Below are 22247 nucleotides of genomic sequence, written 5' to 3'. Positions count from 1 at the left end.
CAGGTCTTCCAGAGGCCTTCTGAGGAAAATAAAGTTAAAATTGCTCAGGGGGAGCTCTGTGTACCGAAGTTTTCGTCACGTGTCTACATCCAATGCGTTGCATTTAGCTTAACTGGCAGTTGTTGGCACTGTGTCTTCTGCCCGAACCACCAGGAGGTAACAGACCTACCTGGGGTCTTGGATTACATCTGACCATCCCACGTGGACTCTCAGGCATCCCAAAGAGCAAAGTTTTGAAGGCCCAGCAGCACAACTTAGGTACAGAGCTGGGCCCTTATTGCAGCCAGGCTCCACATTTCATTTTTTATCATCAAAGTCACCATGCCTGGTGCTCTTTTTCAAGCTGGGGTGGCAGGGCCAGGCAACAACATGCATTTATTAACCTTCATGTTCAGAGAAGTTCTAGCTTCTGGCTGAAATCTGTTATATTTTTGTGTTTCAGGGACACCCACACAGAGCGAAGCGCAGCCCCATACACCTGGCTGGTGGAGAAGCCACTGAGAAAGCACAGCACTGACTTCAAACAGTCCCGCTGCTTCAAAGAAGTGACTGCAAGTGGGTGAAACGAGTGAGCAGGAGGATGGCAGAAATGGTAATCAAGGCTGCCCTTAGGCTCACGTGTTGGGCCATAAGTTATATAGATAATCATGACTCATCTGTAAGTGTTCTGGCTGCCTGCTTGACTGTTACGAGTCAGCAGGGCTTTGTAAGCACTACAAAGCCTGGGTGCGAGTCTCCAAACACGATCCTACTGAGCTTCAAAGTCCGTTTATTCAGCGAGGGCTGAATCAGGACCAATTCATTCCATGCATAAGTCAGAAAAGAAATTTGCAATTACCAAAATGTTTATTTTCTTGGTATGGATGGTTTTCTTGACTTCCCAAAAACTGGGTTTTTGGAGAGCCAGTAAGAATGCCCCAGGTGGGCTCCCATCCTGCTTCCACATCCAGATGTGAAAATAATTTCTCACCTTTGCCAATTATTACACAGGTGTCTGCCACGCTTTTCCTCCCAGGTGACTGTGCACTCTATTTCCACTATACAGGATACATCCAAGACATGCCTGCTCATGAATGGCAGCTGCATGGGAAGTCAGGACAGCAAAGGCGACAGCGCATGGGTTCTTCCCAACTTGCCCAGTAAGTGCACGTGGACAGCTGCTACACCTGCCAACAAGTCTCCACACTCCTGTGTACCCTTGTAAGTAATTCTTTTGTGCTTGCTATTTCGGAGTACAGGAAGAGGTACCGATAGCTACAATCCTTCATAAAAATTGATTACTATGGCTTGGGCTCTTAAACAAGAAGGAAGTGGCACATTCAGAGGTTGCCCACTCTTTGTAAGTGACCCAAGAGCTCAGTGCAAGGCGAGGTGACTGCTCTGAACCTGTTTGCGTCCACTGAGCAGCAGATTTCCTCCCAGGGTGAGGCAAGCCTGCCAAAGTGACTAGACGAGAAGTGTTTTTAATGGCCCTGCAAACTAAACTCAGACAGGCTATTACAGATAAGGCTGTCCTATAAATGTCAGGGAAACTGAAGATACATCGCTGCTGTGTCTGTGCGCTAATTCAGGTCCAGCATGTGAGGAACCAGAGCCTGTGAGAGGTACAACACTGCCAGCCTGGATGGAGCCCACCTGGGGCCCACACAGTATCACTGATTCAGGGAATGAAACACAGTCCACTGCATAAGACTGATGAAAATACAAACATATCACACAGCACTGGAACGTATCACAACACTTTACTTTGCAGAAGCATGTGGAATGAGCTGATTGTTTTCCCTTTTCTGCATGAACTGTAGATGGTGGCCGATAGGGAAAAAGGACTTTCTGAGATGACACCTAGCTGAGTTTGGGGGCAGAAATGGACAGTATCAGGGAAAGAAGGCAAAATGTTATTTTGGTTAAGGATATTAATTACAGTCTCCCTGAGGTATACAGAGATAGATAGACTAATTCTGATAGTCTTTAATCCAGTTCTGATCTGCTATAAGCTGGACTGCTTATCCTCTGGACCTCTTATTGAATAACATGTCACGAGTAAAAGCAGAAATCCTAGAGAAAAAGCATCCTTGTTCACTGCTATTCTAAGTCTGTAATAACTGCTACAAAACAAGAACATCCCCACCACATCCTTTAGGAGCACCAAAGACATTTCTACAGGCCTTGATATCCACAGACCTGCTTCCTTTGGGCACATGAACAGGGCTCACATAGCTGACAAAGGAAGCTGACTGTGCTAGCATTATTTTTGTAGAAAAACATGGTAGTGATTAGAAAAGTCATTTGACAGGAACTGATAAACATTCGGTGCCTTGCTCCAGTGTGAGAGAAGCCTTTCTTTTGGGGGAGTGCTCACTGTGGTTGCCTTGCTGGAGTGCACGTAGCATGGAAGCATCTCATTTACCACAGTCACTGGGCACAGTAGATAAACAGCCTTGCATTCTACTCTTGAACTGTCTTCTCGCAGTCTAGATGTGTAGTGTAGCTCTCAGGTCACTCCCTTGGAAGGCAGGCTCTAGCTAAAGGCCACCTGAGGGAGCTGGAGTCCCCTCATGCTGTGTCTCAGCTTTACAGAACCAGACAAGCATTTCAGAGGCCCTATGGCAGATGGAAAATGTCTCAGCTGTGGGGAAAACTCATTTGTTGAGTTACTGCCTCGCATTCACCAGCACACAGTAGATGTTAACACTTTCCATGGAGTGAGAGTTAGTAGCATGTGTGTAATACGCCACAATTCCTGAACTTGAGATGTAAGAAGTGGGGCTCCTTTTGGCAGTAAATGCCTCCAATAAAACATTACTCCGTACTCTTCCAAGAAGTGTATTTGTCCTGCTTGCAAAACTTGTAGGGAGGTGTGTGACTTTAAGTAAACCAGCGTGTCATCCTTGTACCATATGGACTTTCTGTCAGCAGACAGCCATCCTGCCTGCATGGCTGCAATAACACACAAGGATAACTTGGGTTCAAGGTTCAAAGGATGATAGTAAGCAAGAACTGTGCTGAACAATGAGGGGGTAGGGGTTTGTCACCCCACTCAGAGAGACATGCTGACTATCAGCCAGGAGCAATACATTTGTGGCCCCAATAAACACAGCCCTCATCAATCTTTTTCTTCCTTCTTTTAAAAAGTTCAAGGACAGCAGTTCCCTGTTAGCGTGGCAAGATGCATTCAGCTATGTGTTGGACAAACAAATCTTCTTCATCTTAGTTGCAATCACTGTGACGTGTTTCTTGGCTTCTTCTAAGAGGCTGACAGAGCCTTGCAAAACCACAAGGCTGAATTAAACTGAATTAAACTGACCCAAAAGCTCGGTTTAATTATTTGTGAAAAAAACTCCAGAGTCCTCTCCTTCATGGCAGAATTGACTCAGCCCACAGGAGTGTGAGAAAGCTCTGAGTTACATAATAAGGCTGCTCTGAAAAAAACAAGGTGCACTGCTAATTCATTGCAGGTGAAGCTGGCATGTATCAATTTGGTTGTAGTTTCTATGGGAGCACAGCTGTGTGAGAGCCCACTGATGTAGGGCTCTATAGGCCTGAGGAGAAGCATCCTGACTGATATTTCATTTCTTTACTCTGGGCACGTACTGGCAAACACAGATGGTAACTCTTGCCCTTGGTTGAAAATGTTGCTGGGTTCGTGCATAAAATTCAGACAGAATTCATCATGAGTTGGATTCATTTAGGTTGGATGTTAGGGGGAAGTTCTTCACTAGGAGAGTGGTTAGGCCCTGGAACAGGCTGCCCAGGGAGGTTGTGGATGCCCCATCCTTGGAGGTGTTCAAGGCCAGGTTGGACGGGGCCCTGGGCAACCTGATCTAGTAAATGTGTATGTTTGGTGGCCCTGTTAGGCAGGGGGGTTGGAACTACATGATCCTTGAGGTCCCTTCCAACCCAGGTCATTCTGTGATTCTGTGAGTATCACTTCAAGGGCACAAGACTCCAAAGCAAGTGGTGGTCATTCATACCCTGAAATATGGCAATCAATTGATGCTGGTGTACACATCATGCTGAGAGCGGCCTCTGTTGTCAGTCTGAGACTGAAGAGCCTTGGAGTAGCTGGACCTTTCTGATGGCTTGGAGCTATCCTAGCAAGTACAGGAGCAAGGCAAGAAAAAGGTTGCTCAGAGATGGCTGAAAATCTAAAAAGCAGAGGTTGAATTGGGCAGGATGGAGCAAAGAGGAAGAGGTCCGTATTGTGCATGGCTTTCTGTGGACTCTGTATAATCTTGAGGCTTGTTTGCTCTTCTAACTTCACGTAGTTATAGATCTGTTCTTATAGAACAAGTCATTTCAGAAAATAAACTATTTTTTTGTGTAAAGGAATAATTAACTTGAGGTAAAAGTGGTGAAAGACAACAATTAACTCTTCTTGTCATGACTTGATGATGGTTTCATCTTCTCTTGGTTCTGGGTTGTCTCTTATTGGCCTTCCCAGAACCTTATTCAGGTTTTATCTTGGTTCATATTGTGTAATGGTTGCTCTGATTTGAATTTTATTTTTTTTTCTCCCCTCTGTTAATACAGATCAGAAGAAACAAAGATTTTACCCAACATCTTGAAGAAAATTGGCAGCACCCCCATGGTCCGAGTCAACAAGATTGGGAAGTCCTATGGGCTCAAGTGTGAGCTCTGTGAGTTTCCCCTTTGCACCAGGTTTTTCCGGGCCACGAGGTGAGGTTGAGGGGCAGCATTAGAGGGGGCTTCAGAAGACACTCTATGGAGAGCAAGAACAGATGGGAGGGCCGCATGTGGCTCGTGTTAGGTACTCCTGCTTATTAGTTTACAGGGCAGTCATTGTTTTCCTGCACCACCCCTGCAGGCTGAGCAGGAGCTTCTCCTCCGGGAATTTCACTTTCTGTTTCCCTTGGGGACTTTGTCAAAGTGCAGCTGGAAGCAGAGCAGTGGGGCCTTCCTCCTTGTTTGGGAGGATCTGGTGCAGACTGCACCAGGCAAGCTGCAGTGAGGCAAAGCCTCGTTTGCTGGGATGCTGTCTCCCTCCCATGGTGCAGCAAAGGAATCGCTGAATCATTAAGGTTGGAAAAGACCACTAAGGCCATCTAGTCCAGCTGTCAGCCCATCATCACCATGCCCTCTGACTGTGTCCATAAGTGCCACATCCATATGTTTCTTGGATACAAGAAAGGGAACAGGACGCCCAGCAGCTGTATGTTCCTGAGCTGCAGGTCAACACAGGGCCTCTTACCCAGCAAATAAACAAAGGCTTGCAGCCTGCAGCATTAAGGAAGCAGTTAATGTCAGATGCAATTACCTTGAAATCTCTGTGTTATTGAGGATATCTGTGATAGCGGCGAGGGCTTTGGGAGCTGGGGGCTGTGGTGCAGAGTGATTATCCTGCTCTGTCCCTGAGGGAGCATCACCTTTGATTTTCAGTGGCAAAATGCGAATACTTCAACGCAGGAGGCAGCGTGAAGGACCGTATCAGCCTGAGGATGGTGGAAGATGCAGAGAGAGCAGGGATTATAAAACCAGGAGACACGCTGATCGAGCCCACTTCGGGGAACACAGGTAGCATGGTTAGCTTGTGGCACTTGCTCTGTCCTTACCTCAGTTCCCCTCCCTCCGTCTCTCCTGGCAGACTCACTTCTGAAATCCCTGAGCACCTCTGGATCTCTGTGCAGGCATGGGGGCAATGCAGATAAGCCTGAGGAGCTGGAGAACCTGGGGCAACCCCATGCTTGAATATTCAGAGGTTCCCAAAGAGGGTTTCCCTCATGGGCTGGAAAACAAATCTTTTTTTTTCACTCCTTGTCACCATCATGCTACTCAGGCACCAGATTATGGTGGGAGACTGTAGAAGAGTCTCCCCATCCTGCCCATTCTGCACTGGACCTTCTGAGAATGTTTCCACATCCCCATGCACAGCTCCCACTGCTGTTCATGGGGCAGTACCGTATCCCTGCAGCTGCTGCTGTGCCCTCCCATTGGGGACACACTGCTCCTGCTGCCCCATCTGGCTGGAGAGCAGCTGGCTCCATCCATCACCACTGTGACACTGGCATACAGATCCCTTTGGCCTGCTGGCCATAGGGTGAGATATGCAGCTTCACCTCCCCCCTCGCCCCCCCCCCCCCCCCCCCAGAGCATGACTGAGAGTATTTGAGGGTGAGGTACTCCTGAAAACAAATTCCCTCTCTCCTGTGCTTTGGAAGGAGAAAGAGACTAGGCTTTGTATCAGGAGGAAAGTATTCCCCAGCCTTACCAAGCAGTTTGTGCCACACCAGCGTTATCACAGATCATCTCCCATATTACAACATCCTCATGGTGCTCTGAGTGCATCCTAGAGGGCTCACAGAAGATGCTCTCACATGCAGCTTGGCAGTGAAAACGTCTGGGTTGTGTTCACCAGTGGGAGAGAGGCATGTTGGAAGAAGAGAATGTGTGCCAGTTGGCTTTGCCAAATGCTGTTGTTGAATGATCCACTTTTCCTCCCCACCATCTAGGAATCGGGCTGGCTCTGGTCGCTGCAGTGAAAGGCTACCGCTGCATCATTGTCTTGCCAGAGAAAATGAGCATGGAGAAGGTCAGAGCTCTGTACGGTATTACCCACAGTCTGGAAACATCTCTGTCTCTCTCTGCCTCTCCCTGTCAAAAGATAGACTGTCCTCTTCTTTAAAGGGCATTGAGCTTCACTGTGGGTACTGGCATATATCTGTAGCTGTTCAGAAGATTTCTTCTTGACAAAAAAAGCATGGAGATGCTGCAGTGATCTAACTAATTATGTAGTGTTGGTAATGCAGCTTGGGTCATGTGTTAGCTGAACACAGTGTTTGTCTGTAGAGATGTGGAGCTATCCATGCTCTGTGAGGGTGAGGGTTGGAGGGAGGAAAGGAGAGGCTTGTTGGGTGCTGGGGCTGCTGACCCTGATTCATTTCTCTGTCTTTCTTGTACTGGGGCTCCAGACCTGGACACGGTACTCCAGACGGGGCCTCACAAGGGCAGAGTAGAGAGGGACAATCACTTCCCTGTCCTTGCTGGCCACACCTTTTATGATGGAGCCCAAGGTACCATTTGCTTTCCAGGCTGCAAGAGCACACTGCTGGCTCATGTTAAGTTTTTCATCCACCAGGAGCACCCAGGTCCTTCTCTGCAGGGCTGCTCTCAAGGGCAGCTCCTTCCAGTCTGTATGTGTGCCTGGGATTCCTCCGGCCCAAGTGCAAAACCTTGTACTTTGCTGTGTTGAACCTCATTAGGTTCACCTGGGCCCACCCTTCAAGTCTGTTGAGGTCCCTCTGAATGGCATCCCTTCCTTCCCCTGTGAACTCATGCTAATGAAGCCAGATTCATTACCTGTTTAATTACCTATTACTACATTCAGGACCCTGGCTTGTCTCTGAACTCAACCCTTCTCCAAAGCACCACCCTTGTTTTAACATATATCTCACATAAGCTCAGTCTGGATCAGATGCCACATCCAGCTGCCACGAGCTTCACCTCCAGGAGCAGTGGCACATGCCCACTTTTTTCCTTTGACCCCATCTTCTGCCAACAGCTGCACCTCCCAGTGGATTAATATCCCAGGATTGATGGTAGTTGCTCTTTCCCCCAAGGGAACTTGGGGCAAAGACAGCTTTGAGCTCCAATTTGCATGCAGGGTCTCAGCTCACAGCACATACCAAAGCTGCTTCCCAGGCACTGTTCTCTGCCTTGATTCCCCTTCCCGTGTGCCACAGAGTGGCACAGTGTTACCTACCTCCTCTGTGTCCCCAGACTGTCCCCAAGTAGGACAAGGCACGAAGCCAAGCTCGATCCCATGTGTCAGCTGCAGGCAGAAGGCTCTTGGTGCCAGAAGAATGTCAAAGATAGCATAACCAAGAGCTGGACATTGTATCTCCAAATGTTAAATGTCTCCTGCATGCAAAGCTTCTCTGATATCTGACGCTGCCATGAATGCATGGGCTCAGATTACCAGCACTGCATGGGACTGGTTGCCTTAAATCTCCTTTCTTCCCTCCCAAAGGTTGATATTCTGAAGGCACTGGGTGTTGAAATTGTGAGGACCCCATGCACCCGTTTCGATGCTCCGGAGTCTAACATTCGTGTCGCCTGGAAGCTGAAAAATGAAATCCCAAACTCTCACATCCTGGATCAGGTAAACACAGTCCTTTCATGGACTCACTTCCCAAACACAGCTCATAGAGTGTGCTCGAAGTCAGCCTGCATCTGGGGCTTTGTTCAAACTGGCAGCAAAGGCAGATTTCACCACTGTGGAATTACCATTTTATGGCGCATGAAACATAATCACTGTTCTGTAAAGCAGAGAGTAGCAGAAACAAAATCGGGGGCACCTCCAAACCTGAAACGTTTCTGCCAGCACTGGGAGGTGGGAGAGGCTGGGTTTTGTTGCCCACTTGAAAGGCTCCTCATGTTGCTTCAGGTTTACCTTTGACCTGAAAATCACTTTTCACACCAACCTAGCGGCTTCATTCCTGCTTCAGAAATAAGCACTGTGCTGCAAAGGGCAAACCCTGATGATTCATAGCAGTGGTTCCCGTAGCACTGGGTCTTATACAGGGGGTGCGTTTCCTTCTGGTCAGACCCCACCGCAGGAAAGAATCCTGAAGAAAGAATTGAATAGGATATTTGAGAGGGAAGTTTGTTTCTTTTATAATTTTCTGAACACTTTAGGAGTATTGTAGGGCTGTGTTTTCAGCTTCTTCTAGGCAACAGGAAAGGTTAATAACAGCCATCTGCAATGCTGACGGACTCCTGCCTCCAACAGCAAAGCCATCAACAAAACCACAAAAGCTGGCAGTGCAGAGTGTGGGACTGTCATGCTGTCCTCACACCAGAGGCATCGCATACCAGACAGTGAGTGTTCACAGGCTGCCAGTATTCAGGCTTCCAGTGTGGACAAGTTCGAAGTGTTCTAAGAAACCTGTCCCAAGGTGACAAACAGGAGGAATACCTGTGAGCTGGCAGCCATTGCCACAGAGGGGAGAGGGGCAGCTGGATGTTTTGGACAAGGCTCATCAGGAGCTATTGCTAGTTCGGTATTTGACCTATGCTTTACCCCATAACTCATGCTGTTCTCTGTTGAAATAAACAGTACCGAAATCCAAGCAACCCTCTGGCTCATTACGACACCACCGCTGAGGAAATCCTGGAGCAGTGTGAAGGTACCATTTGTACCATTATTTCTACATGCTGAAGATGTGTGGAGGGCTACAACCCTTTGGGAGAGGCCTATTTTACGTAGTTTATTGAGTGAAAGGTATAGATGTAGCCAAGAGGGCCTTTGTAAGGGAAGATATCCTTGATAACACTGACACGTAGAGTGTAGCACCTTCACATGACCCACTCCAGATCCACCTAAGCCTGCAGGTCTTCCCTGTTACAGCTCCTGATTTCAAAAGCCTGAGGGAGGAGACATGACAGTGAACAGAACCTGGCTCTCCTGAAGCAGGAGGAGCCATCTCTTGGCTGATATAACACCTACGTGACCTGAGAGCACAGGATGGCTCAGGAGGCCTCACCATGGGGGACACATCCATCAGGGCATGGAGAGTTGTATCAGATCCTGAAATCTCATTTGCAAATCAAATCAGACTGTAACTTAACAAACTAATGAGATTTGATGAGACAGCCAGGGGAGGATGAAGGACTATCTATCTCAGTCCATGCCTGTACAGATAGAAATTTATTGCCAGCACTGGGAGCAATGCAAAAGGTGAACAAGAATCAGGGGTTTTGTCTGGAGAGCAGTTATCAGAATAGCACAGTGGTTGGGTAGCAACAGAAACAAAAATCTCGCCCTTACTTCCACTACATTTAGATTTGCTCCTGCTGGGAGCCAGTAGTGAACTGCGAGTCCTTTTGCCCCAGTGTAGTTGCATCACAGGGCTCTGAAGGCCTGGCATGGATTCTGCTCCTACAAGTCCTAAACCACTATAATTTCTCCAAAATCAGTGACACTACAGCTGACTGACACTGGTACCACCAACCTCCATGCGTCCTAACACTATCTGACAGGCTGTCCCTCCTGTTGATGTGTACTATTATTCATATGCATGCTTTGCTCCAATGTGGTGCAGTCTGAAAGGGCTGGAGGTGCTGAGATCTTCCCTCCTGCTCAGACCAGTAGGTGCCAAGTGTGAAGAAACCATGGAAACCAGTGGGAGATCTGGAGGTCATCCTCAACCCCCTGTGCTGAGGAAGGACCAGCTGTGCTCAGATCCAGCTAGCTCCTCCAAGCTCCTCACCATGCCTGTTAGCATGAGCCCTGCCCTTCCTTGCCACATACGGGGTTGTAGTAGTTGATGGAGATGGGGCTTGGACAAAAGAAAGACAGTGCTGTGGCCAGGCTGAGTCCCTGTGAGCCTCTCTCTTCTCTGATTTGCAGGCAAAGTCCACATGGTGGTGATTGGGTCTGGCACAGGGGGCACCATCACTGGCATTGCGAGGAAGTTGAAGGAGAAGTGCCCCGAGTGCAAAGTAAGCTGGGAGACAGGGTTCCCATTGGCTCCCCTGGTTTTTCCTGCCTATGCTTTTGATCAAAACTAATGCTATGGTTCACGTGTGGCAGGGCTGAACTAACACCTGTTGTCTCTGTCTGTTCACCTTTTCATGCTGAGCTTGGCTTTTGTTGGAAACAATTTGTTGTTACGCTCAGCTTGAGCTAGATTCATTCAAATGCCTTGGAAGTCAAAGGGTCCACAGCCCCATTACTAATCCTGGCCTTTGCAGGACATGGTCAGGTGTCTCCTGAAGAAGATTCTGGCCCAGCTGACAGCATTACTGATGCTGCTGCTGCTCCTGGGTAACTGGCTGCTGGAAGGTACCACCCTGGCTGTGCCAGTGCTTCTCACCTGCCTTTGAAAATACCATGCCAAATGGTTGGCAATTACTTCTCTCCTATTGTAGAAAGCACATGAGCAAACTCTGATGGTGGTACAGGCCAAGCCACTGGTGGACCTGGGCATGAGATAAGCTCTTAGGCTGCTTGGAGCTGTTTGTGGAGCAGTGCTGTGATTCCTTCCGAAGCTGAGCACTGAAGGAAGTAGCCTCAGAACAGATGGAAGGCTGTAAGCAATTAGAGAGATGCCACTGTCAGCCAGCAAAACTGGATCCAGATAGGATGTCAGTCTGTAGCCACAGGCTTCCAGAGTTCGAGCTAACTGGCAGGCACTGCAGTGGTGTAGATGAAAGAGTTCTCACTTTGTCTCCTAAGGGCTGAACATTGGAAGTATCGGCCTCACCCAAAATGGTGATGACAAACACCTGGAGAGTGATAACATTTTAAGCCATCGCTGTCACTTCTGTAGCAACTGAACCTTCTCTATTTAAAAAAGAAAAAGAAAAAAGTAGGAAACTGTGGTTTTCTTTATCCTGGAAAACCTCCACACTGCCAGAGGATAGTAATATTAATGAATACACTGGGAGGAAAAATGTCACTGATAAAGGTGTATTTTATTCTTTGATATTTCCTTCCCTTGCAGATAATTGGTGTAGACCCTGAAGGCTCCATCGTAGCTCTGCCCAGTGAATTGAACAGGACAAACAATATAACCATAGAGGTGGAGGGCATCGGGCATGACTTTATCCCTACTGTCCTGGACAGATCAGTAAGTAGCTGTGTGATAAGAGGCCTCTGCCATATCTTTGTCTTTGCATCCAACCTACTTCCACCATTTTCTCTCTCTCATCCTGACTCTGGACCTGTCAGACAGTCCTCCATTCTCCAAGGAAAGGCATCTGGCTAGAAAGGGTGTTCTGATAAATGCATTTGTTTTCATCAAGTGTGGAAAACAGCTCAAAGCTGCCAGGTGCTGTAGGCAGCAGCACCATGGCGGGTGTCAGAGGGTTGGGGCAGCCTGAAAAATCTCCTCCAGGAGCTGACCATCTTGTTTTCTCTTCAGGTGGTTGATCAGTGGTATAAATGCAACGACAGAGACTCGTTCCTCATGTCTCGCAGACTGATTAGAGAAGAAGGGTTGTTGTGTGGTAAGCATCGATGACAACAGCTGCTTCTCTTAACAAACTTTTTCAACCTCATCTTTTAATCGCTTTGGGTCCAAAGCAGCTCAGGGGTAGATGCTCTGTGTGTTTTGTGTCTGCTAGGTTAATGAGGCTGAGTGGCTATTATGTAGATCTCTGTAGATATCAGAGGCGTTACAGTGGTCTGGGGTCTGGCTCATTGTCAACAATAATTATAGAAGCAGTAACTCTCCGCTTGCTGTAACGCCTTTGCACATGGATCTTCTGGCCTAATTTTGCTTGGTGTAGTGTTACATGGGCTGAAGGGAAGGATTACCAGGATTCAGGATAGGACAGGTGGACTAAAACTGTCTCTCTTGCTAGCAACTGTGCGAGGCTATAATCTTTGTCTTTGAACTATTGCCATACTAGAGGTGCCAGGTTTGGACCAGGAAAGTTTGAAAGTAAAGTAAGCGTAAGGTGTTCTTACTGAGTATTTCTCCTTGTGCCAACAAACTGGAAGTGATCCTTAGGGCTTCCCAAAGTGAATAGATGTCCTCAGGCAAACCCTGCCTGTACTCTATGAGCCTCTACATAGCATCAGCATTTTTCAGCCTTGCCTGTCCCTGAGCAGATAGCTATAGCTTTGTGCTCAGGATCAGAAGATATAGAGGTCTGTAGGTACAGCTGGTAAAAGTCCTGGGTACTCACATCCCAGGAACTTTGAGAGAGATCAGGCTATTTATGTCGATTTAACTTAGCAAACGTAGTCACTATGTCTCAGTGGGAACCAATTGCTGAACTCATCTATAAATTCTGAATAGCTTCATGTTCCCAGAACTGCATTTTTCAGAGACTTTCACCATTAGTTTGAAAAATGTGACCCAGTGCTAATTAACCTGCAGTAAACTACGTGCTGCCTTGAGTGTGGTGTGTAATGGGCACGCAGATAGTGGAATGACTTTGACTTCCAGTCCTCGAACTACCCATGGAGAAATTGCCTCTGTAAAGCAGTGACCTGCTTCCCCTACGTGCAGCAAACCACATGCACACACACACATACACTGTTCAGGTCTTTCCATCACGTCGGCCTGGTATTCCAAGCATGAGTGTAATGTTTATGTAGTTGGGTTGTTTTTTTTTCTCCCAATCTTTGCAATGCATTTAAAACAAATCTTTGCTTGACAAATGCTTTCGCCAGAAGGTCTTGATTTGGCAGAGTGTTCTCCTCACCCAAATAAAGGGTGCGATATGGGCATCCTAGGAGCATGTCCAGTCAGTCCCTACTCAGTCTCTTCCTACCCTCAAAGCCTGTGAGGCTATCCCCCTTCCCAACGCTTGTCTCTCTCTTCTTGGTACCCATCAGGTGGCAGCTCAGGCAGTGCCATGTCTGTTGCTGTACAGGCTGCCAAGGACCTGAAGGACGGTCAGCGCTGCGTCGTCATCTTGCCCGACTCTGTCAGGAACTACATGTGAGTTTCCCACTCCCCTTCAAACAGCTCAGAGGGAAGAAAATGACATGAAGAAACAGCACACTACAGCAATAAACAGCACAAACCGGCTGTTGGGCCGCTTGGGTTTAATTTCCTCTTGTCACTGCCTTACTGCACGGAGCAGAAATTAGTCAACCTAAAGTTTTTGAACTTGCGTGCTTCAAGTTAGGAACTCAAATATCTGGCATGCTTTGAGGAGCCACCAAACACCTGCAGCTCCCAGTGACCTTAAAAAGGGCTAAAAGCAGCCAGCTGCAAAAATCATGGGAACCCTGAGGCAGTGCTGCGGTCTAATGCATGGAGCAAAGCACGACTGCTTGTGGAAGGCTTACAGACCCATTCTTTGTTGGTGATTTCTAGGTCCAAGTTCCTGAATGATAAATGGATGATAAAAAACGGATTCCTAAATGATGTCCAGGAGCACAAGCCTTGGTAAGGCAACTTCCACCAGTATGAACTGTGTTAGGAAATCAAGCTTCTGAGTCTGGGAATGATTATCTTCAAAGGAAAGTTTTATCTTCTAGTATTTAAATTAAAAAATGCAATTAACTCCAGATCCCTCTCAGAAGGCTGTAAAGTCAGCTCCTCTATTCTCAGTGACGAGATATCCCTCTTCTCCAATTAGTTAATTAAGGAGCCGTTTCTGTTCTGAAGATGCTGTTCTATCCTATGTGATAGTCGTTGTCCAGTCCACTGAAGAGAATGATGGAGAGGGAGCTGGTCAGCCTCTGCTTACAAGCTTAAAGCATGAGCTTTGCAGGCAGGCAGAATATCTCTGCACAGTTGGTCTTATCTCTACCGTCCTTGCCTCCCTGAGCACGTCCCACAGCCGCGCAGCATTGAGTAACATCTTGGTGCTGCCATTTGTCTTTCAACAGGTGGTGGAACATCAAGGTGCAGAAACTGAATCTCTCAGCCCCTCTCATTCTTCTCCCAGAAGTCAGCTGTCAAAAGGCAATTGAAATCCTCCGGGAGAAGGGATACGACCAGGCTCCCGTTGTTGCTGAATCAGGGTAACTATTTTTACTTGCTACAGAGATGGCCATTCCAACAGGAAAAACAGCCACCATGAAGCTAAAAAGAAAGTCCCATCTACTTATCCAATGACAGAACGCTTGTGCTGAATTCTGAGAAGCACATTTTTAAAATACCATCCGCCTCCTTGTGAAGAATAAGCAGATGGGTCAAAATCTGGAGATGTTCTACCCCATAAATTCTACAGCCATTGCATGAGCTCAGTGTTTCCTAGAACAGAATAACTAGGAAGTTTAGCGCCTCTATTTTTGCTAACAATAACAGCAGACACGATTCATCAAGGGGACTCTCTGTGATAGGTCATTCTAGGGGGTTGCCACCATAGGACCCCTGCCTACAAAAGATCCTTACTCAAGTGAGGAGAAGGCTGGTGCCTCTCACTCACAGCAGCAGGAATCTGACTTCATAAGATGTGTGCTTGACCTTAGGCCTGGCTTTCTGGAAAGCTCTGTTCCTTTGCAGACTTATTCTGGGGATGGTAACCCTCAGCAACACCCTGACCTCAGTGCTGGCTGGAAGCGCACAGTTCTCAGACCCCGTTACAAAAGTAATCTACGACCAGTTCTCCAAGGTACTGCTAAGGTTGTGGCTGCTGTCTTCTGCTGTCTGGGGGTGGGGGGGAGATGCTCCACCACCCTGAGGTGGTGAGAGCATCTGGGAGAGGAGGGCAGAGAAGGGAAGGTGGAGAGAAATCAGGACGGTGACCATCCTGGAGATGAGAATAGGGAAGGCAACTGCAAAAACATTGCCAGCCCTGTGGAGTTCAGATGCAGGAGCATCAGGAGCAAAGCACTTGAATATCCTCACCCAGTCTTACATTTGGCCAGAACCCTCTGAGAGCAAAGCCCAGACATTCACAGGTCTGAGGCAGTGCACCCCAGGTATATGGTTGGTGGTGGAGGTAACTCACACTGGCCCACAGAAGCTTTCAGGGAGACAGCACTGTATTTCAGCTGTGCCAAAGCCAGCCTTGCAGGTTTCCCACAGACAAAAAGACAAGTACCGGTGAGTAAGGAATGCCTAATCTGGGTCCGCTCTGCTCACTTGGCTACAATCAGAGGTGGGAGGCAGGTTCCTCACCTCTGTTCTGTAAATGTGAATTGTAAAATGTCTCTTTCTGTCCTGTTTAGATCAGCCTGGAGGACAGCCTTGGGAAGCTTTCCTGCATCCTAGAGAATGACCACTTTGCTATTGTTGTGCACGAGCAAATGCAGTGTAGGTATCTGTAAAAAGGGGAAGCACCGTCCAGGCTTTGCACAAATGTCTGAGAGGGGAGAGGGAAATCCCCAAACCAAACTTGAGAGGGATCAGTGCAGCTGCTTCACACGTGTAGCATCTGCACCTTTGCAGGAAGGAGCTGTACCTCACAGATCTGCCAAGTGCTGAAATAGTCCAATCATTCATCCATTTCCTTTCCTGATGCTGCAGGGATGAGAGAAGCAAGGGGAAACCTTAGCCAGTGGAACCTGGGACCAGCATGTGACTGGCTGTGTCCCACAGGAGCCCTTGGGATCTGTGTTGTTCCCACAGTGAAAAAATGACACAGAAGCACACATCAGCTCCTCATCTCATAATTTCTCATGGAAACCCAGCTTTGAGAACAGGAAGGTGTTTGTTTGGTCTCCCATGACAAGCAAGGCAGACTGTAGGTAGCATCTGGGGTGTGCTGCTTTTGCTGTGCAGCTGTAGCCTCAGGTTTTTAGTGCCCAATTAGTCTCTTGGCCTTGAATTCAGATCACTGCTTTGCTAGCTGTGAGCAACAGAGGAAACAAGGGAAGAGAGGGATTGCTGCAGAATTAGTAGCCTGAAGACAGGGGCAAAGGAGAGTTTGGGCAGGTTAGAAAAGTCTTAGATGGAATTCAGGCATGTAAGTGCAAGGGAAAAAAATACTCAGTCTGCATCCCACTGCTTAAAGACCTTTTCCGTATGCACAGAGGCTGTGCCATCTTCTCTGAACACCTCTGTTCCCACTTCCAGCCCAGGGGATGCAGCCAAGTCCTCCTGTGTGCCCTGAGGGGCCTGAGCCAAAAAGTCACTTTACAGGGCACTCATGGCTGGGTGTTGGACTGTATTTTGGACTGTGAGAACCAAACCTTCAGGCACCCTGTTATAAGCCCTTCCTGGTCTGGGGGTGGGTATAGGGTTGCTCTGCCAGTGAAGAAAAACCATTTGATGAGTCCAATAAAGCATCCATAGCAGCAGCTATTGCCCTGACAGCAGCAGGTATGGCGGTATGTGCAGTTCTGCAAATCTGGCCTAACACATCTTTCTGGTACAATTACATTGTAAGACTTGCAAAGGTATGAATTTGACCTTATCTTGAGGGAGGTTCTTTGTTTAAAATATAGCAACACATACACACACAAAAAAAAAACCAAACCAAAACCATAAGGCCCATGTTTAGCGTGACACTAGAGCTGAAGGCTGCAATTAAACTGACTTTATGGGATTACACACTGAACACGCGAGGCGTTCCTGTGGTGAGCGGTGTGCGCTATTGTGTTCTACTGACTGCCATCAGCAGGCTGCTGCTGACCTGGGAGCCCCAGACCTGCTGTATGCCAGCTGCACAACCCATCTGCTTGCATCCCCGTGGCCTGCTGCAGATCCTCCTGCAGCTCCAAAGCCACCTGCAAGCCCGGCCAAGCAAAAGGCTCTTTTTCAAGTCTGCTTTTGGTGCACAATTCCAATTCTTTCACCAAAAAAACACGTTTAGGCTAACTTTCCTTTCTCAGCAGTTGTTGCTGCTTTAATGCCCTCACGGTTAGTCCCTGGTATCTCATTGCCACATCTTCACAGTTTGTTCTTCTTCCTCTTGTTTGGACGCTGGCGGCTAATTTTATTTCCCTTTAGGGAAACATTTATCAGATAGTTGAAGTAATTGCTGCGGTGTTATTTTAATAATGGTGGTGTAGGACATTATTAGAGCAGAATAGGAAGCATCTCTAAAGAATCTCATTGCTGCTCCAAAGAGTCTTATTAGTTCGGCCTAAAAAGTTTTGTAGTGATAGAAGGAGAACCAGAATGGCGGCTGGCTACAAACAATGGGGAAGTCATGGGTCCTCCATGGGTTAAACCTCCCTGATGTGACCCAGTAACCTGACTTGAGGCTGCCCTGGTCATTTCAGTTGAGATATGGCAGAGACAGCTGCAGTCCCAGTTAATGGTTTTCTCTTAAAAAATAAACAGTAGCCTCAGTCTGAATAGCTTTAGCTTTTAAAATTCTCTTCTTTTCTTCCTCTTTTCCTTAAATTCTCCTCCACTAACCTGGTGTTTTCTGTGCTTCCAGTCAGTGGGAATGGCAGTTCCTTCATGAAACAGATGGTGTTTGGCGTGGTCACTGCGATGGACCTCCTCACCTTTGTCAGCAGAAATGACAAGAAGTAAGGAAGGAGCCCGGCCGTGCTGAGCCCCGTGTCTCCAGCAGGGTCAGCTGCTCCTCCTGAGCATGAAACACGTGGCTGAGGATATTTTGTGGTCTAATCCAGCTGATGGTTTCTCAAAATGACTATGTGAAAATTGTAATGTAATAACCGTGTGTCTGCTAGATGCCAGCCAGAGCATCGCTAAAGAGAAGCGAAACAAAGAAATTACATTTGATGGCCGTATGTGGTTACATGGAGCTACCTAGGGCTGGACAGGTAACGAGGGGTTAGGTTGGGATGAAGGTTGCTGCTGTTGTTGCCCAGATGATTCCCGATGCAGGCTTTAGTGCCTTCAGGAGAAGAAGGAGGTCTCACTGAGATCGGAGCCCATCTCCAACAAGAGCAGCTCAGCTCCTCTCGGCTCCTCTTGAAGGCTGGGGACAAGCCATGTCACACTGCGCCCTCCTGACCCTCATCGCATCTCACAGAGGCTGCAGTTCCCTGGGGACCCTGCTCCTTACCCTGACTCCTTTTGGGATACGGAGACTGGGGCAAGCAGGAGGGAGAGAGCCAGGAGGAGCAGGGTGTGTGGGGTTCCTGTGGGGCTGCAGGGCTGGTGGGAGCAGTGCGGGCCGCACGTCCCCTGGGCTGGGACAGCCAGCCGCACCCCTCTGAGGAGCGGAGACTCATTCTCACGACATGATAACAGGGCCGTGAGACAGGGCTATGTCCCAATTTCCTGTCTTATTCAGCTCATGAATATTCAGCCCGAGAGCTCATTTTCAAGGGAGCAAAGTGGAAAGGGGTCCTGTTGCTGTCATAATATTGTGTTCCAGGAACTGATAACGAAGGTCAAAAGAGGCATTTGTCATGGCTCTGAAAATGTAAATGAAATCAAATGTGAAACCCATGCTGTGGGAACAAGCTGAGTTGCTGCTGCTGAAACCTGCTTTGGGAGAGCTGCTCTCAAAACAAGCATTGAGCTTTGCAGTTCATCCCTGCATCTCGGGAGCTCCTCCGAGGGGACAACAACTGATTCTGGCTTGCTGCTAAGTGGCTGGTCCGTACTTGCAATTGAATCTAGTTTGTATGAGGTTTTTATTAAATTAAGGAATGCTGACGTATTTATATTTAGGAATAGCGTCTCTGCCACCTTTTGCTCCCTTCAGTTACACAAACATTATCGCATCTTCTGTGAGTTTTCGCCTGAGCAATGACTGTATTTGTCCAAAGAAAGAGTAAAAACTAATCAGATGGACCTTATTGTGCTGTATTTATTTAGCAGCTCTGTTGCATCCACACACTGCTGTGCTGTGTGGGTGATGGAGCCCAGAGGAGTTGAGGTGCCTGCCGAGCTCTGTGATAGGAATGAGAGCTCCAGGCTGTTGCTGCTCATTATGTGAACACAGCGATAGCCCAGATCTGCCTCCCTGAAACCTCTTGTAATACACAGTCCCTGCAGCTAAGCCCAAACAACAGCAGTGCCGCCAGCTGCTGTGCCCCTGTGTGCAGGCTGACAGCTGAGCAGGGGCTACACAAGAGGCAGCTGCAATACAGCACAGAGTAATGCAAAGCTGAGTGCTAACTTTGCTTTTACAATGGCTCCTGTATGCTGCCAGAACCAGGCTAGTGCAAGCTCCGGTTACTTTGGGATTTCTCCACCTGGGCTGGAGCCAGAGCTGCTGCTCCACTAGGGCTCCTCTTTCCACTCTGCAGAAAGCAAATGTGCTAAGGGACAGGGCCATCAACCAGAACACCCTTATGAAGGGCTGCTCTTCTATCTCTGCCCCCCAGTCTGTACATAGATCTGGGGTTGTCCCATCCCAGATGCAGAATATGGGACTTGTTACTATTAAACTCCATGCAATAAATTTCATACACCCCTGCTCTTCACTCCATTACTCTGCTAGGTGGGAGCACCTCTCCAACAAGCTCATTTGCTCATCCTACTAAGATGTCAGCAAGATAAACATCTCTCCAGCCCTGCCCTGCACCTTCTGTGCTGCAGTGGCTTCCCCGCCTCCCTCATCCCGTCTCACACCACAGACACATAAATAGAGGGCCAGTGTGCCGTCAGCCACAAGGGCATTTCTTGGGGTCCTGCAGCACCTCAGCACTCCAGCAGCCACCTTGTCCGGCCATACTGCAGGTATCAGGGAGTGGGGCAGGGGGCAGGGGGGCCTTCCAGACCAGCAGGGGTTTGGGGACAGTGGCACTGGGGTGAGTGGGAGGCTGTTACCTATGCAGCTAAGAAATGGGGAACGTGGTGTTTTGGGTTGGCTGGTGTGGGTTCTGTTGAGCAAATGGGGTCCAGTAGAATCAAAAGACATAGGATCACAGAATATCTCGGAGTTGTTAGGGGCCCGCAAGGATCACTGAGCCCACCTCCTGGCTCCACACAGGGCCACTAACAAAGGACGAGCAGTTGCATATTTGCAGGAGAAAGCTGTGTAAAACAGGGCATGGGGGCAAGGATGTCACTGCAGTCAGAGGAGGCACTTGGGGCAACCAGAGTCATAGGATGAGAATTATCAAGGGCTTGATGTGCCCATTTCCACACCCATCCCCTTTTCTCCCCAGAGCATGGATTCCACCAGCACAGTCCGCCTGTGTCTGTTCTGCCTGCTGCTTAGTGCTGCAGCCCCAAAACCCACCTGTGACCCCAGTGCCTGCCCGGCCTGCCCCGAGCCAGGACCTGGGGGCTGCTGCCCATCGTGTGCACCAGCCTGTGCCTGCCCACCTTACCTGCAGGATGACTGTGAGATGCAAGGCTTCAGTGATGGACGTGTCCCCACCGGCAGCTCCTTCTACATCGACTTCGCCCGCAAGCTGTGCACTTGCCAGCCCAGTGGGGACATCACCTGCAGCTCGCGCTGTGACCCCGTGCCTGCTTCCTGCCAGGCTGTGGGCAGCCCAGTGGCTGATGGCTGTCCCAGCTGTGTCTGCTACGATGAGGAGGAGGTGGCGGTGCTCGCTGGCTCCGAGGTGTCCCGAGGTGGCCAGCTCTGCACCTGCCCTCCCCAGGGCGGCCAACTGCAGTGCAGTGATGGGGGTAAGGCATGAGCTGCTCCAAGGGCAGTGGGACTGGAGGCTTGCAGGAGCGGGAGGCCTTCTGCTCCTCCAGGCCTATTCACTGGAATGCATTCGAGGCCTTCAAACTGTCCCATCATGTGGGGAGATCCTGTGCTGTTGCATCTAAGCATCTTCTTGCTGGCAAGATTTATTGCCTGGTGGTGGGCAGAGAGGTTGTGTTGGTTGCTGATGGCATTGCAATGAACCAAACCGCAGTTATTTATTTATTTGTGAGATGATTGTGCTTTTGTGCACGTCTATGTTTATATAATGTGTGGATAAGTGTGACTTGAGTAAGTCAACAGATTGGAGACAAGCTCTCCCCTTCCCACTGCTGGAGACTGTAGAATGTGTGCTCTGAATCCTCTGAAGTGTGCGTTTGTATAGATTTACATCGTTATATATGTATATGCAGGGATACTGTAATCAAGCACAGCTCCATCAGGCTGATGCGTTAACAAATGTTGGCTGTGTTCCTTCATGGGTTTGAATAAAATCAGTGTTACCAATGAACGTGTGAAAGCTTTCCTGGTAAATGTACATTAGTCACTTGTGCCTCAGGTAGGCCTGAAGCACGCAGTGTGCCTCTTGTTGTCCTCTCTACTGCTGGGCACTCAAGCAGAGGGTTGAAGAAAAGTTCATAGAATCATTAAGGTTGGAAAAGACTCATAAGATCACCTTGTCCAACCATCAGCCCACCCCCACCATCCCACTGCCCATGTCCCTCAGTGCCACATCCACACGGCTCTTGAACTCTCCTAAGGATGGTGACTCCACCACCTCACCGGGCAGCTTGTTCAATGCCTCACCACTATGTCTGAGAAGAATCTTCTCCTAATATCCAACCTGAATGTTGGAGGAGGAAGCAACCCCATTTACTTTTAAGAATAACTATTTTCCCTGCTGCTCGGCTGTGGAGATGGGGGGAACAAGGGAGCAGAGAGGGAGGGGATGCCTTTATCCCCAGCTCTCTCTGGGTGCCATTCCCTGGGTGGTGGTTGGCAGCTGCAGCAGCAGACAGGCACTGCAAGGTTCCCACTGCTCATTCTGCTCAAGACCACAGCAAAGCCAAGGGCTGGGTGAGATGAGGAGATGAGACAGCTGTCAGCAATTTTTGTGCTGCTTGCCTTGCTGCTCAAAGTTGAGAAATGTGTCACGACGAACAAAGTTAGAAAATAACAGCTCTCGCTTCCCAGTGGTTTTCTGAGGTAGGTGTTGTGAGAGAAGGTAGAAGGTAATGCTCAGAAGTGCTGAAACACTCTTAGCATGAATCATGCAGTGGTCTGTATGTGCCTCTTCCCCTGCTGATTTTACTACAGCTAGGCCATGGGAAGGGTGACAG

The 22247-nt window shown here is 48.6% G+C and overlaps 2 protein-coding genes across 3 annotated transcripts; both read left to right on the top strand.

Annotated features, from left to right (window-relative positions):
* Positions 1–444: 444 nt before the first annotated feature.
* LOC107323903 (cystathionine beta-synthase-like) lies at positions 445–18119 on the top strand. 2 transcript variants are annotated; one of them, XM_015883416.3, is made up of 16 exons: positions 445–592; positions 1046–1200; positions 4531–4637; positions 5398–5532; positions 6468–6547; positions 7985–8116; positions 9074–9143; positions 10367–10458; positions 11463–11588; positions 11883–11967; positions 13307–13412; positions 13794–13865; positions 14312–14446; positions 14931–15039; positions 15599–15683; positions 17758–18119. In XM_015883416.3, exons 1-16 carry the CDS (start codon positions 581–583, stop codon positions 17853–17855), a joined length of 1599 nt encoding a protein of 532 aa, XP_015738902.1. In that variant the 5' UTR covers positions 445–580; the 3' UTR covers positions 17856–18119. The 2 variants fall into 2 exon arrangements, with proteins under 2 accessions (XP_015738902.1, XP_015738910.1); XM_015883424.2 differs by lacking the exon at positions 445–592 and having other exon boundaries at positions 1066–1200; positions 4531–4677; positions 17758–17966.
* A 1793-nt stretch (positions 18120–19912) lies between these two features.
* Positions 19913–21418, top strand: LOC107323914 (fibulin-2-like). The gene is made up of 2 exons (XM_015883437.3): positions 19913–19982; positions 20414–21418. The coding sequence occupies exon 2, from the start codon at positions 20417–20419 to the stop codon at positions 20894–20896; it is 480 nt and encodes a 159-aa protein (XP_015738923.2). The 5' UTR covers positions 19913–19982; positions 20414–20416; the 3' UTR covers positions 20897–21418.
* The last annotated feature ends 829 nt before the right edge of the window (positions 21419–22247 follow it).

Source organism: Coturnix japonica, chromosome 1 (assembly GCF_054131305.1).
Source record: "Coturnix japonica strain WE chromosome 1, WE-NBRP24, whole genome shotgun sequence".
NCBI classification, from domain to species: Eukaryota; Metazoa; Chordata; class Aves; order Galliformes; family Phasianidae; genus Coturnix; species Coturnix japonica.
Note: the sequence above shows the minus strand (reverse complement) of the source record. Positions and strands in the feature narration are given on the sequence as shown.